This window comes from Ranitomeya imitator, chromosome 5 (genome assembly GCF_032444005.1).
Source record: "Ranitomeya imitator isolate aRanImi1 chromosome 5, aRanImi1.pri, whole genome shotgun sequence".
Classification (NCBI taxonomy): Eukaryota; Metazoa; Chordata; class Amphibia; order Anura; family Dendrobatidae; genus Ranitomeya; species Ranitomeya imitator.
Window position 1 is genome coordinate 686326119 of NC_091286.1, and position 21824 is coordinate 686347942.

Genomic DNA, 21824 nt, shown 5'->3' on the forward strand with positions numbered 1-21824 from the left:
AGTACTGTACAACCTAAATTTCTGTTATCTGTGTCCTTGATCTGCTCATTGTCATCATTTTCTGTCATGGCGTTTGTGGATTCAGGCGCTGCCTTGAACTTAATGGACTTTGAGTTTGCCAGGCGTTGTGGTTTTCCCTTGCAGCCTATGCAGAACCTTATTCCTTTAAGGGGCATTGATGCTACACCCTTGGCTAAAAATAAGCCCCAGTTTTGGACACAGGTGACCATGCGCATGGCGCCAGCCCATCAGGAAGATTGTCGATGTCTGGTGTTGCATAATTTGCATGATGCTATCGTGCTGGGTTTTCCGTGGTTGCAGGTACATAATCCTGTGTTGGATTGGAAGTCCATGTCTGTGACTAGTTGGGGTTGTCAGGGGGTTCATAATGATGTTCCTTTGATATCAATCTCCTCTTCTACCTCTTCTGAAATTCCAGAGTTTTTGTCTGATTTTCAGGATGTATTCGATGAGCCCAAGTCCAGTTTCCTTCCACCGCACAGGGACTGTGATTGTGCTACTGACTTGGTTCCAGGCTGTAAGTTTCCTAAGGGTCGACTTTTCAACCTGTCTGTGGCTGAACATACCGCCATGCGGAGCTATATTAAGGAGTCTTTGGAGAAAGGGCATATTCGGCCATCTTCTTCACCGTTGGGAGCGGGGTTCTTTTTTGTTGCTAAAAAAGATGGTTCCTTGAGACCCTGTATTGATTATCGCCTCTTGAAAAAAATCACGGTCAAGTTTCAATACCCTTTACCTTTGCTTACCGATTTGTTTGCTAGGATTAAGGGAGCTAGTTGGTGTTAGGAGTCGAGTTTCCTCTGCTGCACAGGGGGAATCTCGATCCGTCTCCGCTGCGGTCTCCCATTCTCCTCCAGCCGCAGTGGAGTCTGCTCAGCAGTGACGTCGATCCCAGCATCTCGCTCAGTCTGACTCTGTGCGAAGAGTTGCTGCTGCTTTTCCTGCTTCTGCCATTAAGGCCAGTGCTGGGCAGCGGCGAGTGGACGTTTCTGGATCTAAGTCCTTGTTTGCACGCACTGAGCATGCCCAGGGCAAGTTCTCCTGTTGGAGATCGAGGGTCACATGCTCAGGTGCTGCAGCACATCCCATTGGTCCTTTTGGCAGGTCTTGGAAGGGCAAAAGTTCTGTAGCCACTTCCTGTGCTGCAACTATATAAACTGCGCATGACCGCACGGCCATGCGCTAGTATTGTCTTGTAAATATGTGTGTGTGTTGTGAGTGAAAGTCGCTCTTTAAATAACCTTCCCTATTGAATGTCTGTTCACGGAAGGTGTATGTTTGCTAATCTAGCGCCCGACTTATCCAACAGCACGAAACACACATTGCAGCGTCCTCTTGCTGTGTCCGCCTGTACGGCGCCGTGCGCTTGCCTTGCGCTTTCCATACCCAAGCCAGTGTGGTTGGTGGCGTCCGTCAGTGCGGCATTGCTCGCACTCCTGTGCATTCATATATTTATATTTAGTTACCTTACACACCCAGTTGCGGTGTAGTGCCAGCGAGGGTCTAATCGGACTTCAATCCCAGTTGGGGTTAAGTACGCTGACTACTCGCTCGCGCTTTAGGTGCGGTACCGCGATCCTGTGACGCAACAGGATTGCTCCCTTCATGCTGGGTGAGGTTGAACCCACGTGTATATACTTTAGTGTACCGCCATATAGCCTGTATTTACTAGCAGCAGGTTTTCACCTGCACGGTGGACCCCGGACTGCGAACGCATCTATATCACCTTTCTTGGTGCGTTCCGCCAGTCCTAACATAATACTAGCGCCAGGGTCTGGCTAGTAAATGATGGACGATCAGCGTTCACAGCGGTACATCCAGCAGCTGGAGGGAAGGTTGGCGGCTCTTGAGCGTTCAACCTCAGCTGCGGATGTCACTGCTGTCGCTGTACAGGCTGCTAGTGTTGCTGCAGCCACCTTGTCCACTGCCACTCCTGTCCCGACTCTAACTCGCCTCCCGCTTCCAGAGAAATTCTCTGGTGACAGTAAGTCTTGTAGGGGTTTCGTGAGTCAGTGCTCTATCCATCTCGAGCTTCTGGCCTCTCGTTTCCCTACAGAGCGGGCTAAGGTGGGATTTATAGTGTCTCTTCTGTCGGACAGAGCATTGCAGTGGGCTACGCCGCTATGGGAGCGTAGCGATCATGTGGTGCAGAGTGCTCCGTTGTTTCTGAGCACTCTGAAACAGGTCTTTTTGGGACCTCGTGTCACCCATGATACGGCGCTCCAATTGTTGGCATTGACTCAGGGCTCGTCCTTGGTCAGTCATTTTGCCGTCCACTTCCGCACCTTAGCATCTGAGCTGGAGTGGTCGGATAAAGCCCTCATTCCAATATTTTGGAGGGGGCTGGCTGACCACGTTAAGGACGCCCTGGCCACTAGGGAGATTCCCGCCACACTGGAGGAATTAATAGCAGTATCCACTCGTATTGACCTCCGTTTTCACGAGCGGAGGTTAGAGCGAGCCCAGTGTAGGCAGAGGTTTCGGCTGGCTCCCACCTTCGCCAAACCTTTGGAATCTCCAGACCAGGCTCCTGAGCCCCATGAGCCTGTGGTAGAGTCTCGAGCAGGATCTAAGTCCCGGACCGCTCGTGCACTCCAGATTTGTCATCTTTGCCAACAGTCTGAACATCTTGCCTCCAGATGTCTCCAGCGGTCGAGGAAACGTCAGCGTCTAGTGGTAGTTGGTGGAGGTGCACTAGACACGGCGACGTTTGCCTCCAAATTGTCCTTTAAGGGGACAATAACATTGGGCTCATCCTCTCACTCGGTAGAACTCTGCGTGGATTCTGGGGCGGAGGGCAATTTTATGTCTTCAGCCTTCGCCCAACGTCACGCAATTCCTCTGGTCATGCTATCTCAACCAGTAACGGTACGAGTGGTGAATGGGTCGACACTGCCCACACAGATTACACATCAAACTATCCCTTTCACTCTGTCCATGTCACCATCTCATCAGGAGATTATATCTCTACTCGTCATTCCTGAGGGAATTGATGAGGTTCTCTTGGGGATACCTTGGTTATGGTACCACTCTCCTCACATCAAGTGGTCCTCAGGCAGAATTCTGGGATGGGGTGAATCTTGTGGGAACAGGTGTCATCGAGAGTGCGTTCAGGTTACTACTACAGAGGTACCCGCAGATCTCTCCTCTCTCCCCAAGCAATATTGGTCTTATGCAGACGTGTTCTCCAAAAAGGCAGCGGAGACTCTTCCGCCCCATCGCCCCTATGACTGTCCTATTGATCTCTTGCCTGGTGCTGAGCCTCCCCGGGGTCGAGTCTATCCATTATCTCTCCCGGAAACGGAGGCAATGTCTCAGTACATACAAGAGAATCTGGCAAGAGGGTTCATCAGGAAGTCAGTGTCACCTGCTGGGGCAGGGTTCTTTTTCGTGCAGAAGAAGAATGGAGAACTACGTCCATGCATAGACTACAGGGGTCTTAATGCTATCACAGTTAAGAACAAGTACCCTTTGCCGTTGATATCTGAGCTTTTCGATAGGCTTCGGGGAGCTAGAGTGTTTACTAAACTAGATCTGCGGGGTGCTTATAATCTGATTCGCATCCGTGAGGGGGACGAGTGGAAAACGGCATTTAACACCAGAGATGGGCACTATGAGTATCTGGTGATGCCCTTCTGGCTCTGTAATGCACCTGCCGTTTTCCAAGACTTTGTCAACAACATCTTCCGGGATATGCTTTCCACCTCGGTGGTAGTCTATCTGGATGATATTCTCATCTTTTCTCCTGATATTGACTCCCACCGGAGAGATGTTGGCAAAGTCTTCGACCACCTACGGGCAAACTCTCTTTATGCGAAGTTGGAGAAGTGTGTGTTTGAGCAGGAGTCCTTACCTTTCCTGGGCTATATCATCTCCGCCCAGGGATTGGCTATGGATCCTGCCAAACTACAGGCTGTGATGGACTGGCAAGAGCCCCATTCTCTTAAAGCGGTGCAGCGCTTTATGGGGTTCATAAACTATTACCGCCAGTTCATTCCCCACTTCTCAACTCTGGTAGCTGCCTTGGTAGCCCTCACCAAGAAGGGAGCGAACCCCAAATTGTGGTCGGAAGAGGTCTCCAAGGCCTTCACTTCTATTAAGTCCCACTTTGCTAGCGCTCCCATCTTACATCGTCCCGATGTGGATAAGCCTTTCCTAATGGAGGTGGATGCCTCGTCCTTTGGTGCTGGAGCAGTCCTCTACCAAAAGGATGCTCAAGGTCGGAAGCATCCATGCTTCTTCTTCTCTAAGACCTTCACGCCAGCGGAGAGGAACTACTCCATCGGGGACAGGGAGTTGCTAGCAATGAAGTTGGCCTTTTCGGAGTGGAGACACCTTCTGGAAGGTGCGCGGTTTCCTTTCCAAGTTTACATGGACCACAAAAATTTGGTCTATTTGCAGACAGCCCAGCGGCTAAATTCTCGCCAGGCCAGATGGTCCCTGTTCTTCTCCCGGTTCCACTTTTCTCTTCATTATCTCGCCGGGGAGAAGAATATCCGTGCTGACGCTCTCTCTCGCTCCCTTATGTCAACTGAGGAGGAGGAAGAGGAGCCTCGGCTTATTGTCCCTTCCGAGAGCCTGAGAACCGTGGCGCCAGTTTCGCTAGAGTCTGTGCCTCCGGGCAAGACTTTTGTGCCCATTAATTTGCGACCGGAGGTTCTCTCTTGGGCTCATTCGTCCAGGGTGGGTGGACACTTTGGGACAAAGAGGACATCTGAGCTACTGGCGAGGACGTACTGGTGGCCGCATATGGTCCGGGATGTCAGGGATTATGTTCTGGCGTGTGTCTCCTGCGCCAAAAATAAATCTCCGCGTCAAAGGCCAGCTGGTTTGCTCTATCCCCTGCCGGTGGCAGATAGGCCCTGGGAGATGGTCGGGATGGACTTTGTTGTGGGTTTGCCCAAGTCTCGCGGCTGTACCATCATTTGGGTCATCACCGATCATTTCTCAAAAATGGTGCATTTGGTGCCGCTACCACGGTTACCTTCTGCACGGGCCTTGGCAGCGTTGTTCATTAGACATATCTTCCGCCTGCATGGTATGCCAGACAAAATTGTCAGTGACCGGGGTACCCAGTTTGCGTCTCGGTTCTGGAGAGAGCTCTGTCGTCTTCTCAGTATTGAGTTGAATCTCTCGTCCGCTTATCATCCCGAGAGAGGGCCAACCAGACCTTGGTCACATACCTGCGACATTTTGTTTCCGCCAGGCAGGATGACTGGGCATCCTTGCTATCATGGGCAGAGTTTGCACTGAACAACGCCGTAGCCGACTCCACTGGACAAACCCCATTCCTCCTCAACTATGGTCAGCATCCACGGGTACCTGTGCCTATGCCCGTGTCTTCCGCCGACTCCAGGGTGGCAGACTGGGCTGTGGAGGCACGGGATATTTGGGACCGCACTCAGGATGCCATTCAGGCCTCTAAGGAGAGAATGAGGTCCTCCGCCGATGCTCATCGGCGCCCCGCTCCGACCTTTGCTCCTGGCGACTTGGTGTGGCTCTCCGCCCGTAACATCAGGCTGCGAGTTGAGTCCACTAAATTTGCTCCTCGCTACTTGGGCCCATTCAAGGTCCTCGAGCAGGTTAATCCTGTGGTCTATCGTTTGGCCCTTCCGCCACGCCTGGGTATCACCGACACCTTTCATGTGTCCCTCTTGAAACCCGTGTATATGTCCCGGTTCTCCGAGTCATCTGCTGGGACATCGGGTTCGTCTACGGACGATTATGAGGTGAACGCTATTTTGGGGTGCAAGATGGTGCGTGGAAAAAAAATTTTATTTGGTGGACTGGAAGGGTTATGGTCCCGAGGACAGGTCCTGGGAGCCTGTTGAGCACATTCGGGCTCCGCAGCTCATTGCTGCCTTCGAACGTAGCGAGGCCCAAGGAGGGGGGGCCCTAGGAGGGGGGGGTAATGTTAGGAGTCGAGTTTCCTCTGCTGCACAGGGGGAATCTCGATCCATCTCCGCTGCGGTCTCCCATTCTCCTCCAGCCGCAGTGGAGTCTGCTCAGCAGGGACGTCGATCCCAGCGTCTCGCTCAGTCTGACTCTGTGCGAAGAGTTGCTGCTGCTTTTCCTGCTTCTGCCATTAAGGCCAGTGCTGGGCAGCGGCGAGTGGACGTTTCTGGATCTAAGTCCTTGTTTGCACGCACTGAGCATGCCCAGGGCAAGTTCTCCTGTTGGAGATCGAGGGTCACATGCTCAGGTGCTGCAGCACATCCCATTGGTCCTTTTGGCAGGTCTTGGAAGGGCAAAAGTTCTGTAGCCACTTCCTGTGCTGCAACTATATAAACTGCGCATGACCGCACGGCCATGCGCTAGTATTGTCTTGTAAATATGTGTGTGTGTTGTGAGTGAAAGTCGCTCTTTAAATAACCCTCCCTATTGAATGTCTGTTCGCGGAAGGTGTATGTTTGCTAATCTAGCGCCCGACTTATCCAACAGCACGAAACACACATTGCAGCGTCCTCTTGCTGTGTCCGCCTGTACGGCGCCGTGCGCTTGCCTTGCGCTTTCCATACCCAAGCCAGTGTGGTTGGTGGCGTCCGTCAGTGCGGCATTGCTCGCACTCCTGTGCATTCATATATTTATATTTAGTTACCTTACACACCCAGTTGCAGTGTAGTGCCAGCGAGGGTCTAATCGGACTTCAATCCCAGTTGGGGTTAAGTACGCTGACTACTCGCTCGCGCTTTAGGTGCGGTACCGCGATCCTGTGACGCAACAGGATTGCTCCCTTCACGCTGGGTGAGGTTGAACCCACGTGTATATACTTTAGTGTACCGCCATATAGCCTGTATTTACTAGCAGCAGGTTTTCACCTGCACGGTGGACCCCGGACTGCGAACGCATCTATATCACCTTTCTTGGTGCGTTCCGCCAGTCCTAACAGTTGGTTTACGAAGATTGACCTTCGGGGGGCATATAATCTTGTTCGTATTAAGCAGGGTGATGAATGGAAAACTGCGTTTAACACGCCCGAAGACCTTGTGATGCCATTCGGGCTCACTAATGCTCCATCTGTTTTTCAGTCCTTCATGCATGATATTTTCCGGACTTATATTGATAAGTTCTTGATTGTATATTTGGACGATATTTTGATTTTTTCCGATGATTGGGAGTCTCATGTGGAACAGGTCAAGATGGTATTTCAGATCCTTCGTGACAATGCCCTGTTTGTGAAAGGGTCTAAGTGTCTCTTTGGGGTGCAGAAGGTTTCTTTTTTGGGCTTTATTTTTTCTCCCTCGTCTATGGAGATGGATCCGGTTAAGGTTCAGGCCATTCATGATTGGATTCAGCCCACATCCGTGAAAAGCCTTCAGAAATTTTGGGGTTTTGCAAATTTTTATTGCCGTTTCATTGCAAATTTTTCCAGCGTGGTTAAACCCTTGACCGATTTGACGAAGAAAGGCGCTGATGTGGCGAATTGGTCCTCTGCGGCTGTCTCTGCCTTTCAGGAGCTTAAACGTCGATTTACTTCTGCTCCGGTGTTGCGCCAACCGGATGTTTCTCTTCCGTTTCAGGTTGAGGTTGACGCTTCTGAGATTGGGGCAGGGGCCGTTTTGTCTCAGAGGGATCCTGTTGGTTCCTTAATGAAACCGTGTGCCTTCTTTTCCCGTAAGTTTTCGCCTGCTGAACGCAATCATGATGTCGGCAATCAGGAGTTGTTGGCTATGAAGTGGGCGTTTGAAGAGTGGCGACATTGGCTTGAGGGAGCTAAGCACTGTATTGTGGTCTTGACCGATCATAAGAATTTGATTTACCTCGAGTCTGCCAAACAGCTGAATCCTAGACAGGCTCGATGGTCCTTGTTTTTTTCCCGTTTTGATTTCGTGGTCTCGTACCTTCCGGGTTCTAAGAACATTAAGGCTGATGCCCTCTCTAGGAGTTTTTCGCCTGATTCTCCTGAGGTCTTAGAACAGGTTGGTATTCTGAAAGAAGGGGTGGTCTTTTCTGCCATTTCTCCTGATTTGGGCTCCCTCCGGTGGTTGTAGGTGGTAATGCAGTTGTCTCTGGGCTGCAGTCCTGGACAGGTGTATCTACTGATTGCAGTTCTGACTGGAGTATTTAGGTTTGCAGGACTCATTAGTCCTTGCCCAGTTGTCAATGTTACTTGGGAAGTGTTGGATCTCTGTCTGGCTTCTCCTGCTTAGCTGCCGATTCAGCAAAGATAAGTGTCTGTTTCTTTTTCTTTGGCACACAAGCTGTGTGCTTGTTTTTGATTGTATTCCTGCTCTGAGTTTAGTAGTCTCTGAAGTTGCAGATATACGTTCCACGTCTTTAGTTAGATGGAGGAATATTTGTATAATCTGCTGTGGATATGTTTGGAAGGGTTTTAATACTGACCACCCAGAACTCTGTCCTATCATTTCCTATTTTAGCTAGAGCGGCCTCTTGTGCTAAATCCTGTTTTCTGACTGTGTGTGTCTTTCCTCTCCTACTCACAGCCAATATTTGTGGGGGGCTGTCTATCCTTTGGGGTTCTGCTCTGAGGCAAGATAGTATTCCTATTTCCTTCTTTAGGGGTATTTAGTCCTCCGGCTGTGACGAGGTGTCTGGGGCTTGTTAGGTACACCCCACGGCTACTTCTAGTTGCTGTGTTAAGATCAGGATTTGCGGTCAGTATAGTTACCACCTACTCCAGTGAAAGTTTTCATGCTGCTCCAAGGTCACCGGATCATAACACTATGGGCTATATTATACCAGCCAATGTGGACACTCAGTTGTAAGATAGAGGCAACATTTGCTAACAGACATTATTGGATCATATGTATCATAATCAGTGGGTCAATCCAGAACTGCCAATAATTTGGACTTATCCTTTTCTGTATATACAAAGGCAGTTTCTGAATATATTATCATTAGGACCAAAGAGATTGAAAAATTCATGTGATTATATCTGAGTAATGATTATGTAAAGATCCAACTATTGATGACATTTTCTATTATACATATTCCTTTCTATTAATTGGTGCATTATTATAACTAATTTACTATATTGGCTTTTTAGTATACCCCTTTTTTGAGTCTGATCTTAGTGTCCCCATTGTGACATTTTTCTGCTTTTTTATGTTTTAAATTTAATTGAATAAAATTATGTTTTATAAGGATCTCTTCAGTGTTCGACCCTTTACTGGGATCGAAAGGTATAATATGTATGGTTGAAGTGCCTATAACAATATATCCTGGACACCTTTATAAAATTTAATTCTCACGTCCTTACTGACCAAAATCCCACAATGTCTGTCTGCTATTTTATCATTCTTTTCTGCTCGTTTTCTAAAACTGAACATGGACAAAACAGAATTCATCATCTTTCCCCCATCTCACTCTGCCCCTCCACCTGACCTATCCATCAATGTCAATGGCTGCTCACTTTCCCCAGTCCCGCATGCTCGATGCCTCGGGGTGATCCTCGACTCTGCTCTCTCTTTCAAGCCGCATATCCAAGCCCTTGCCTCCTCTTGCCGATTCCAACTCAAAAATATTTCCCGGATCCGTGCATTCCTTGACCATAAAACCACAAAAACACTAGTACATGCCCTCATCATCTCCCGCCTGGACTACTGCAACCTCCTACTCTCTGGCCTCCCCGCTAGCACTCTGGCACCCCTCCAATCCATCCTACACTCTGCTGCCCGACTAATCCACCCGTCTCCCTGTTATTCCCCGGACTCTCCTCTCTGCCAGGCCCTTCACTGGCTTCCTATTGCCCAGAGGCCCCCAGTTCTAAACACTAACAATGACATACAAAGCCATCCACAACCTTTCTCCTCCATACATCTGTGACCTCGTCTCCCGGTTCTTACCTACACACAACCTTCGATCGTCTCATGATCTCCTTCTCTACTCCTCTCTCATCTCTTCCTCCCACAACCGCATCCAAGACTTCTCCCGTGCATCCCCCATACTCTGGAACTCTCTACCCCAACACATCAGACTCTCGCCTACCACGGAAACCTTCAAAAAGAACCTGAAGACCTACCTCTTCCGACAAGCCTACAACCTGCACTGATCCCCAGTCTACTGAATAGCCGCATGACCAGCTCTACCCTCTCCTAGTGTATCCTCACCCATCCCCTGTAGACTGTGAGCCCTCGCGGGAAGGGTCCTCTCTCTTCGTGTACCTGTGTGTGCCTTGTTTTACTCATGTTTATTGTACTTGTCTATATTTGCCCAATCCACATGTAAAGCGCCATGGAATAAATAGCGCTATAAAAATGTATAATAATAATAATAAAAGGGGTTAAATAGTGGCATAGTTTTTTAGAGCGGGTCATTATGGACGCGGCAATACCAAATATGTGTACTTTTATTGTTTTTTTTTATTTAAATAAATGAATGGGTTTATTGGAAAATATATATTTTTTTTCTTTTACTTTATTTGGGGATTTTTTTTTAATAAATTCTATTTTTTTTAAATTTTATTACATTGTCCCAGATTGGGACATTACTATATAAAGTCAGATCGCTGATCTGACAGGCACTCTAAAAAACCACCTCAGTGAAGGACCTGGAAGGTCCCCAGTGGCCATTTTGGATGCGGGGTCTCCATGTGGACCACCGAAACAACATGAACGCATCGCGTTTTTCCGGTGGGAGAGCACAGGAAGCTCCCTCCCTGCGTGATTGTTCTCTGTGCCGCTGTCACTACCGACAGCGGCATCAGAGGGGTTAAATGCCCACGATGGGCGCTAGTGCCGATCGTGGGCATTGCTGTGGGGTGTCAGCTGTCACATACAGCTGACACCCACATGCGATCGCCGCTGCGCTCACCGTGAGACTGTGCGATCGTTCCGCCGTACTAGTACTGCAGTTTGCGGGAACGCAGTTCCCACAGAGCAGTACTAGTACAGCGCATGTCAGGAAGGGGTTAAGTAAGAAGTTCATTTTGACACTGGAGACTGAAAAAAAATCATAAAAAAATTAATAAAAAATAAACTACCTCCCTATTTGGCCACAATTATTTTATTTTTGTGTAAATATATTAAAGTATTTAAAGTCTTTTGTTTTAATCGTGGGAGGAGTTGTGCATTTTTTTAGGATATTTTATTATTATTATTATTATTATTATTATTTATTTTATTTTTTTGCATTAATATAATATAGAATTTTATATTATATTAATTTTAATACTTTTTTTTACTTTTTTAGCTTTGCATTTTGCTTGTTTCTTTTAAAAGACAACATGTGTAATGTGACTGTTGCGGAGTTAAGAACATTTTGGGGTGAACTTTTTTTTTTAGACCAACTAGCAAAGTCCATAAACTAAATGCATAAAAGACCATAAAAATACAACAAAATTAAATTAACAATTAAAGCCTGTAATTCTAAAATGCAAACTTCTGCATAATTTTTCATAGTTTTAAAAATACAGAAATATATCAAATAGTTCTCTGTAATATATTAGTTAAACTTATTATAGCTTTTTTTTTATTACAAATTAATTTCAAATGTCATCACTGACGTAACGCAAAAGGAACAAGGGCAATATCCGGGCAAGATATTAAGTTAGACAATTAAGAGAAATGAGCGAGAATTGAAAGTTCCGTAGTGACAGAGCTAATTTTCACCTTCCTGACCAGGCCAAATTTTTGAAATTTGACCAGTGTCACTTTATGAAGCTATAACTCTGGAACGCTTCAAGGAATCCCACTGATTCTGAGAATATATTTTCATGACACATTGTACTTCATGTTAGTGGTAATATTTACTTGATGTGACTTGCGTTTATTTGTGAAAAAAATGGAAATTTGGCGAAAATGTTGAAAATTTAAAGAAACTCCAGTGTAAGTGCTCAGCGCAGAGCACAGGATAAATGTGCGTCGAGCCTTACTGCGATCTTTGGGAGGCAGAATAAACAAATCAACAGCAAATGAAAAATTTGTTTTATTTATTTTTTACGCTGTTCCTCGTGCGGTATAAGTGATTAGGCGACTTTATTCTTCAGGTCGGTTCGATTACAGTGATACCAGATTTAGATCAGGTTTTTATATTTGGCAGCTGTCACACACTAAAAGACGCTTTTTATTCCAGAAACTAGTTTTTGCATCACCATATTTTGAGAGCTATAATTTTTCCATATTTTGGCCAACAGTCATGTTAGGGTTTGTTTTTTGAGGGATAGTTGGCATTTGTATTAGTACCATTTTTGGGCACATAACTTTTTATTTTAATTTTTTATCGCTCTCTATTCTGATTTTTGGGAGACAGAATTATCAAAAAACAGCAATTCAGGAATAGTGTTTTGGCTTTGTTTTTTTTTGGCCTTCTGCGTGTGGCAAAATTGATAAGGCAGCTTTATTTTTCAGGTTAGTATCATTATAGTGATAACACATTTATATTGTTTTTTTATGTTTTGGCGCTTTTACAGAGTAAACACTATTTTATAGAAAAAATAATTATTTTTACATTGCTTTATTCTGAGAGACATAATTTCTATTTTTCCATTGATGGAGCTGTATGGCAACTTGTTATTTGCAGGATAAGATGACGTTTTCAGAGATATCCTTTTTTACATTTATCTTTTTATTCCACTTTTTGTTCGGCAATATGATGAAAAAACATGTTTTTCCTCCGTTTTCTATTTATTTGTTATACAGTGTTCACTTAAGGGGAAAACTAGTGGGATATTTTTATGGGGCGGGTCGTCACGGACATGTGATAAGAAACGTGTACTTATTTTGTTTATTTTTTTTCTATGTAGAAATTTATCAGTACAATATATGTTTTTTTTTAATTATTTCTATTCTTTTTTAAATCATTTTTTTCCAATTTTTATTTGTGCCACTATGGGATTTTCATTTTCAGCAGCCTGATCACAGATATAATCTATTGCAATGTATGAACACAGCCTCTGTGTGCGCAAAATCGCCAGGATGTACTCAGTAAGTCTCAGGTCAATAAATACCAGCTGACCAAGAAGTCGGGAAGGGGTTAACTCTATTTAATTGATTTGAATAGTTTTTACTCCTTTGTTTTGGAAGTTAACAAGCCACAGGGTCCCACACAATGGTCAATCAATATATTATCAAACATACATTGTTCAATTACCCTGCATCCCTGTCTTGCAAAGATAGCAGACACTAAGCTATGGGAGCTGATATAAGAGGCAAACATCAGCCATTCAAAAATATCAAAAATCAACATTTAAGACTCACAGGACAACAGTCTATGGTTCTTGACCAACTGAAGAGCACACTCATAAATTCAAAATTCAACACAAAGATAACAGTCTATGCTTCCTGGCTTATGTAAAATAGACATCTGGATGATTAAGATTAAATGCCGTGTCATCACAACACCCCTCAAGGATTTTATCGAGGGGTATAGTGAGCATTTAAATCCTCAGGTACTACATAGAATTTGAAAACATTAAATCGTCATGTTGAAAAAATTAATTTTTTTCACAATAATCCTGCTTTAATCCCCAATTTCTTCCAAATTTGTAAGAGTTAATATGTATTTATCTAGGGAGGTAGTGAGTAGCGCAAGTAGGGTATATTATAGCACAAAGAATTAACTGTAGTGGAGTGAAGGGCAACATGTGGAGGAAAAAGCGGCCAATTATGCGGGAAACCAGGGTTTGTTCCAAAGGTGAACGTACTCCAGCAGGGCTAGAATGACAGCTTTATCTTTCAGAGACTGGTCGTACAATGTCCGTTTAGCTCCATCAATCCCTATATGACAGATGAATGGGCCAATAGACTTGGTACACCACAGAAAGCTCCAGCCCGCCAAGGTCAGAACCGCTAATGCATAAAACAACAAATCCCTTGCAGAATCCAGAAAATATCATCTGGTGCAGGAGGTTCGGCAAGAACCATACAGTAAAGCCCATAGTGTACAGAACAGCCTCATAATTAGATATCCTCCAATAAAATTGTCATGCCCGTATCACCAATACAAATATATAAGCAGTATAATTTAAAAGTTTTGTGTAGGAAGATACAGTCATAAAAACAGACAAAGATAAATGGTCAAAAATGTTTATGTGAGTAATCAAGTCCTAGAATTGTCAGAAGACCTGACTTTCCAAGAAGATTTGTAGGGTTCACACTGGAGTACACAGACGTCGGGGTCCACACTCTGGAGTATACAGACGTCGGGGTCCACACTCTGGAGTATACCGACGTCGGGGTCCACATTCTGGAGTGTACAGACGTCGGGGTCCACATTCTGGCGTGTACAGATGGGGTCCACGTTCTGAAGTATAGAGACGTGTGTAGGGTCCACATTATGGTGTGTACAGACGTGGGGGGTCCACACTCTGGAGTGTATATGGATCGCCCCCCAAGTGCCGTGGGGTACTCGGTACCGGGTCCTTCAGTTCACAGGAGGATGTCACGGTGGCTGACCCGGTCCATGGCCCTGGGACGTCCGTGTAAAAGGGAAAGATCTTTAAGGGGAATGTTCGTGACGCCACCTGTGGTATTCGGTCAGGGTGACCGACGCTGCTTTAAGGGGTCCGCTGGGGTGATGTGATGGCAGCTAGATGGTATATCTTCCCACAGGTGATGTATATCCCCAGGGCTTCCCAGTGTGTAGATGGTGAATGATGAATGGCGCAGTGAAGAATGAGGACACAAGGTTGCAGTCTCTTTACCTTTACTGAAGACTTCAGCATCCACAGTCCAGGGCACCAGATCACAGGGCAGGCAGAGTCCGGCCGGTTTGGAGGCAAGTCCAGAGTTCCCTTGTCCAGGTGGAAATCAGTAGCCTTCCTTTGCGCTGCGGTGGTATAGTCCCTTACTGCCTATTGCTTCACATAAGGGTCTCACATATGCGATGTTTCATTCTCTCTGTCCCCCATATAGGATAGGACAAAACCCGTATGACTGGTGACTTGAGCCTGTTTATAGGGTTTCTTAGATAACCCGGCTCTGTAGGTGTCACTGTGCTTCCTGGGTGTAGGTGCGGACAGGTAACCTGCAATTAGCTGTCCTGCCAGCCTCTTAAATAAGGCGTAGAGGTCCTTACTCCCTCGGTGTTCCGGCTACCGGGATTTTGCGCCTCAGAAGCAGACAGCTTGAGCGGGGCCGATTCCCTTCTGGTATCCTCTCCTTTGCTTTGACTTCCTTCACACTCGCTGCAATACAATTCTGCCTTTCAATGTCTCTTTCTGGTAGCTGCAGCTCTGAGGGCATGCACAGCTCCTTTAACCTTCCATCCTCCTCAGACTCTGGTCTGGAACTTTCTAACTCTCCCTACAGACTACGAGTTATATATATCTGGGGAGTGACCTAATAAATAGGAGCAGAAGCTCCCCCTGGTGGCCTGGAGTGTGAAATGTGTTGTATGTTTGTGATACCTGGATGCAGTTATCCTTCTTTGCCTCCAAACGTAGCATCACTCTCCCCGAGAGGAAAGCGATACCACTGCGACGACCAGGACCCTGGGGCGCTGCATATAGATGTGGGAGGTGCACATTATGGAGTATACAAATTAGCTAAGTGTTCCCTCATCATTTCTCTGTTTATGGATAGAGTGGTATCTTTTATTGCTTTGATTTTGAAGATCAGTTGACATTTGCTTTCTTAGAGAACACATTTTAAATTTAAATTCTTGTCCTGCATTCCCTGCAGACAGCATTATATTCTTCTTTAGATAAGCGCACTCTTCCATTTGATATACCGTATTTTTCGGCATATAAGATGACTTTTTATCCCCTGAAAATCTTCTTAAAAGTCGGGGGTCATCTTATACGCCGGGTACGAAGCTCTGAAGTCGCTGCATATGGTGCAGGAAGCAGTTCCGGATGGTTCTCAGGGTCTGGAAGAGAGGAGACTCTCCTTCAGACCCTGGGATCCATATTCGTGTAAAAAAATGAATAAAAATAAAAAATATGTACAGTATATACTTACCTTCCTTCACGGCGTGCAATGCATCCTGGGGAACGGAAGCCACCGCATGCATCGCGGAGAGCCGGGAGAACTCCGGGGGGCCGTCGGAAGGTAAGTACTGTATATCCATATTTTTTAATTTTATTCTTTTTTTTTACATGAATATGGATCCCAGGGCCTGAAGGAGAGTCTCCTCTCCTCCAGACCCTAGGAACCATCTGGGACCGCTCCCTGCACATGCCGTATAAGACGACACCCAGTGTATAGGATGACCCCCGAAAAGTTGGGGGTCGTCTTATACGCCAAAAAATATTGTACATTTCTTTCCTTCCTTTTTAGCAAGTGTTTAAGTTCTATGTTCATCTATCCTAGTCCTTTACTTGCTCCCTGCTTATATAATCTGCTAGAGCATATAGGTAGTAAGAAAGAGAGATAAAAAAGATAAACAGATAGATTAAAAAAATACAATGCCTTGAAAAAGTCTTCATAATCCATGAATTGTTACACATTTTTCACGTTACACCCAGAGATTTAAATATATTTTATTGTGATTACATGGGATACCAACACAAAGTATCAAGAATCTGTGAAGTGTAAAGGAAATGATACAGGGTTTTCTAATTATTTTAAAAATATAAATCTGATAATTGTGAGGTGCATTTGTATTCAGGCCCCTGTAGTCTGATACCGCTAAATAAAATCCTGAGTGACCAATCACCTCCAATGAGTAAATTGAGTCCACCCGTTTAATTTATTCTCGGCATAACTACATCTGTTCTGTGAAGGCCTCAGAGGTTTGTTTGAAAACATTAGGGATCAAACTGCATCATGAAAACCAAGGAACACACCAGACAAGTCAGGGATAAAGTTGAGGAGAAGAATAAAGCAAGGTTATGCTATAAAAAAAAATGGCCCAAGCTCTGAATATCTCATACTTTTCAATCCATCATCCAAAAATGTAAGGAGTATGGCACAACTGCAAACCTACCAAGACATGGCTGTCCACCTAAACATACATTCCGCAAGGAGAGCACTAAGTAAAGAAGCATCCAAGTGGCCCACAGGCCCATAGTCACTCTGGAGGAGCTGCAGAGATCCAGAACTCAGGTGGGAGAATCTGCCCAAAAGACAATTATTAGTTGTATTCTCCACAATATGGCCTTTATGAAAGAGTGTCAAGAAGACATTTTTGAAAACAAGCCATAACAAGTCCCATTTGCAATTTGCAAGAAGCCATGTAGGGGGCCCAGCTTTTATGTGGAAGGAGTTGCTCAGGTCAGATGAGACAAAAGGAGAATTTTTTTACCTAAATGCAAAACACTATGTGTGGCGTAAAACTAACACTGCACATCACCCTGAAAACTCCATCCCCAGCATCACACGTGGTGGTGGCATCATCATGCTGTGGGGAAGCTTTTTTTCAGCAGGGGCAGGGAAGCTGGTCAGAGGTGATTGGAATCCTGGGGTAAAACACGTTACAGGCTGAAAAAAACTTGAGACTGGGGTATAGATTCACCTTCCAGCAGGATAACGACCCTAAACCTACTGCCAGAGCTACAATGGAGGGTTTCGAACAGAGTATATTCATGTGTGAAATACCACTGAGAATCTGTGACAAGACGTGAGTATTACTCATCACAGATGTCTCCATCCATTCTCACTGAGCGAGGGTGCAAAGAAGGAGCAAAAATGTCACCTCTAGATGTGCAAAGCTGGAGAGACAGACCCCAAAAGACTGCAACAGTAACTATGTCAAAAGGTGGTCTTACAAAGTACTGACTCAGGTGGCTGAATACAAATGCACATCACAATTTTCAGATTTATGTTTTAAAAATAATTGGAAAACTTTGCATCATTTCACAAATACTTGCTCCTTTGTGTTAGTATCACATAAAATCCAAATAAAATACATTTAAGTTAGAGGGTGTAACGTGAAAATGTGAAAAAAGTTAATTCTTTTTCAAGGCACTGTAAGTATCGGGATTTTGCTGTATTATATAGTCCTGTGATTGCAGGAAGTGGAAAAGTGCAATATCAATGAATTCCTGATCCCCTGCCAATATGAAAAGTTCCTGAATGCTGTATTGTCTATATCTTCATAACGCATATCGTTTTTTATATTTATAGGTTTGCATTGTAGAATGTGAAGGAAAGATCTACTCAAGCTCTATGTGGGGTGCATGCAAAACAGTTCTCGTAAAGTCATCGATACGACTTAGCATGGACAGTTTCGAAGAAGACTTTAAACCTTTCAACCTAGAAGACAGCCAGTTCACCAGCAACTTAAAGCGACTGAGCGATCTCACGAAATTATCTGATTTAAGTAAAATTAAGAACGAGAAAAGATTGTCGAAAATTAATAACTTGATTCACGAGCAAGGAGAAGAAGAAGACGCCAGCATCGACAGTGGAGAAACCGCTCTGGGGATGAGCACCGGCCCTGATGAACTTGGGGACTTGCAGGATCCTACAAATGCCATGGCTAAGCGATTTGGTGGTTTTGTAAAAGGAAAATACAGCTACCGGAAATTCATGGGTCCATCAAAAGATCTTCAGAAGCGTTATGGTGGTTTCATTGGTGTTCGAAAGTCTGCCCGGAAATGGAACAATCAGAAGAGGTTTAGTGAGTTTCTAAGGCAATACTTGGGGATGTCCACACGTTCTGCGGAGTATGACAGCTTCACCAATGATATGAATGAACTGAATGATCAGAATGAAATCTAAGACTACTCTTCATTCAAGCACATAGTTATTTGATTTAGAACTACGAAGGCAGAAAGTCAACCTCCACCTCAGAATATACTTTAGGAATTTTTCAAAAATGTCGATGATATTTTGGCCTTTGGCTACTGTATGATGTTCTGCTCAGATCCTAAAACCAGAAGAGCTCAACCATCTTTATTTATTGTCCAATATTTCTTTACCTGCTCATTTACTATAATGTTTATGTAAATATGTTGCATGCTAATGGGGGTCTCACTTGGCACCTAGGTTGAATTCTTTCATTGATTAAACATTTACTTTTGCCATGACTGCATATTCCTCCTAGAATTATAGGATAGGCCCATGGACCTGTGGTGGGTCACTTGACATTTGCTGGTTTTCCACCCAGAGACATGCAATATCACCTTTAGGGAAGAGTTAGATGGCCGTAGAACTCAGAAGAGGACCGCAATGCAATGTCCGGATTGGTCAGCGTCTCTTCCGACCCGAGCGTGGTCGGGAGAGCCGCCGGACAGTCCGAGCACTGCATTCTGATCCCTGTCCGATTTATATGGCTGTCTGACTCTTCCCTTAAAGACAATACCTGTTGGATTTTTTTCCCAAAAGACTTGCTAGAAGACTTCTCATGATATCATCCCCTCGGTGAACTCTCTGTCGAAAATTGAAAGTTAACCATGGGGTGGTCACTATTAATTTTGATGAGTAGCTCCAAGTTCTCTTCTGAAAAGTGAGAAAAGCTAAGGGATGTCTTAGCCTCCATAGGTTTACAGGTTGGAGAGCCTGGGAGGTGGGTGAAATTGGTAGCCATACCTGTTAAAAAGTAGAGATTGTGTTCCTAAAGCCTCAAAAGTCGATCGCTACATATTACAAAACACAATGAAGATTACAGCAAATTTTGGACGCCCCAAGCTGTGTCAGAAATAAACATACTAACATCATCAGAACTCTAACTTTTTTTAACATCAATTTCGAAAGAGAAAAACTTTTTTTGCGCCTTTGTGCGATAAAGATAAAGAAACATTATTTTTCAAGTAAAAGATCCCCGCAGGAGATAATACTCTCTATTGGAAGTCGAATGAAAAAGAAAAATGTAATAGTTCCACCAATTTCACCTCCCTGGACTTATAGCTGATGCAATGCAATAATAAAAAAGTTCCAAGGTATTAGAAATGAGAAAGTAGGCCAAAGAAAGTAGTGTAAAGAATAACTTTCTTTCCCTTTCTTTTTCTCTCTCTATATAATTTTTCTCTAAATAATATACCCCCTTGCTGATTTCCTATTCTTTTGCATGTTTGTCACACTGAAATTTTTCAGATCACCAAACAAATGTAAATATTAGACAAAGATAACACAAGTAAGCACAAAATGCAGTTTATAAATGAAGGTCTTTATTATTAAGGGAAAAAGAAATCCAAACCTACAGGGCCCTGTGTGTAAAAAGTGATTTCCCCCTAAACCTAATAACTGGTTGGACCACCGTTAGCAGCAACAACTGCAATCAAGCGTTTGCAATAACTGGCAATGAGTATTTTACAACCCTCGGGAGGAATTTTTGTCACTCATCTGTGCACAATTCTTGTAATTCAGCCACAATGGCCTTTTTAAGGTAATGCCACAGCAAATCAATCGGATTAAGGTCAGGACTTTGACTAGGCCACTCCAAAGTCTTAATTTTGTTTTCTCTTGCGCCATTCAGCGCCCCAGACCATCACACTACCACCACCATATTTTACTGTTGGTATGATGTTCCTTTTCTGAAATGCTGTGCTACTTCAATGCCAGATGGAATGGGACATACACCTTCCAAAAAGTTAAACTTTTTTCTCATCAGTCCACAGAGTAGTCTCCCAAAAGTCTTGAAGATCATCAAGATGTTTTCTGTCAAAACTGATGCAAGCCTTTTTTGTTCTTATTGCTCAGCAGTGGTCTTCGTCTTGGAACTCTGCCATGCTGGCCATTTTTGCCCAGTCTCTTTCTTATGATGGAGTCATGAACACTGACCTTAACTAAGGCACATGAGGCCTGCAGTTCTTTGGATGTTGTTGTGGGGTCTTTTGTGACCTCTTGGATGAGTCGTCGCTGTGTTCTTGGGGTAATATAGGTTGACCAGCCACTCCTGGGAAGGTTCACCACTGTTCCATATTTTTGCCATTTGTGGATAATGGCTCTCACTGTGGTTCGCTGGAGTCCCAAAACTTTAGAAATGACATTATAACCTTTTCCAGATGGATAAATCTCAATTACTTTGTTTCTCACTAGTTCCAGAATTAATTTGGATTGCGTCATGATGCCTAGCTTTTGGTCTGCTTCATTTTATCTTGCAGGTCCTTTTCAAGTGATTTCTTGATTGAGAGATGGTGTAGCACTATTCAGCCCTTGGTGTGGCTAGGGAATTTGAACTCAGCTTCCCAAAGATGTGATAAACCATAGTAAATTTATGTTTTAAGGGGATGGGGGGGCAATTACTTTTCCATACAGGGCCCTATAGATTTGCATTTCTTTTTCCCTTAATAATAAAGACGTTCATTTAAAAACTGCATTTTGTGTTTACTGATGTTATCTTTGGCTAATAATTAATTATTTTTGGTGATCTGAAACATTTAAGTATGACAAACATGCAAAAGAATAGGAAATCAAGAAGAGGGTGAACACTTTTTCACACAACTGTATATTAGTATATTCTGTTACCTTATTTTGCTTTCTTCTTTCCAAAGCACACCTTGCTAAAAGTTTTGCTTTTACTTGCCTAGTTTAGACACCTTTAGTAGCTGCTTTGAACTGCAGCTCTAGCTAGAATCCATACTTCAACACTATTTATAAACAGTCTCTCTGTGTGATCATGGAGGAAGGGAGAACCTCAGTCTGGGAGAGTATTTGTTAACAATGTTTAATTAGAGAGAAGATTATTGCTAAAAGTGCAGTTCAAAGCAGCTACTAAAGGGTCATGAACAAGGAAGTTAAAGCTGCTCTTGGTGGTGTTTGGGAGAGAAGGCATTCATAACTCTGTAAAAGCTGATTGAAAAAAGTTTAGTTACTATTTCAGCATCGTGAAGAGTCATAGTAAGAATCAGGATAGACCAGGATTTAGGCAATTATTATTGACCCTGAGTGCCTCAATTTAGTGCCATCATGGATAACATAACTCTGTTCTCCCTTACAAGTGATACATCCAGTGGAGAATACCTCTTTAATATGGTATCTAGAGCAGTATGCCTCCATATATAATTAACATCTGCTCAA

General features: G+C 44.3%; 1 protein-coding gene across 2 annotated transcripts in view; it reads left to right on the plus strand.

The window, feature by feature from the left end:
- PNOC (prepronociceptin) overlaps positions 1-21122 on the plus strand; it is a 148454-nt gene extending 127332 nt beyond the window's left edge. For both annotated transcript variants that reach the window (XM_069728412.1, XM_069728413.1), the window contains exon 3: positions 17988-21122. In XM_069728412.1, the coding sequence (XP_069584513.1) occupies positions 17988-18584 (597 nt within the window). In that variant the 3' untranslated portion in view covers positions 18585-21122. The remainder of the gene's footprint in view (positions 1-17987) is intronic.
- The last annotated feature ends 702 nt before the right edge of the window (positions 21123-21824 follow it).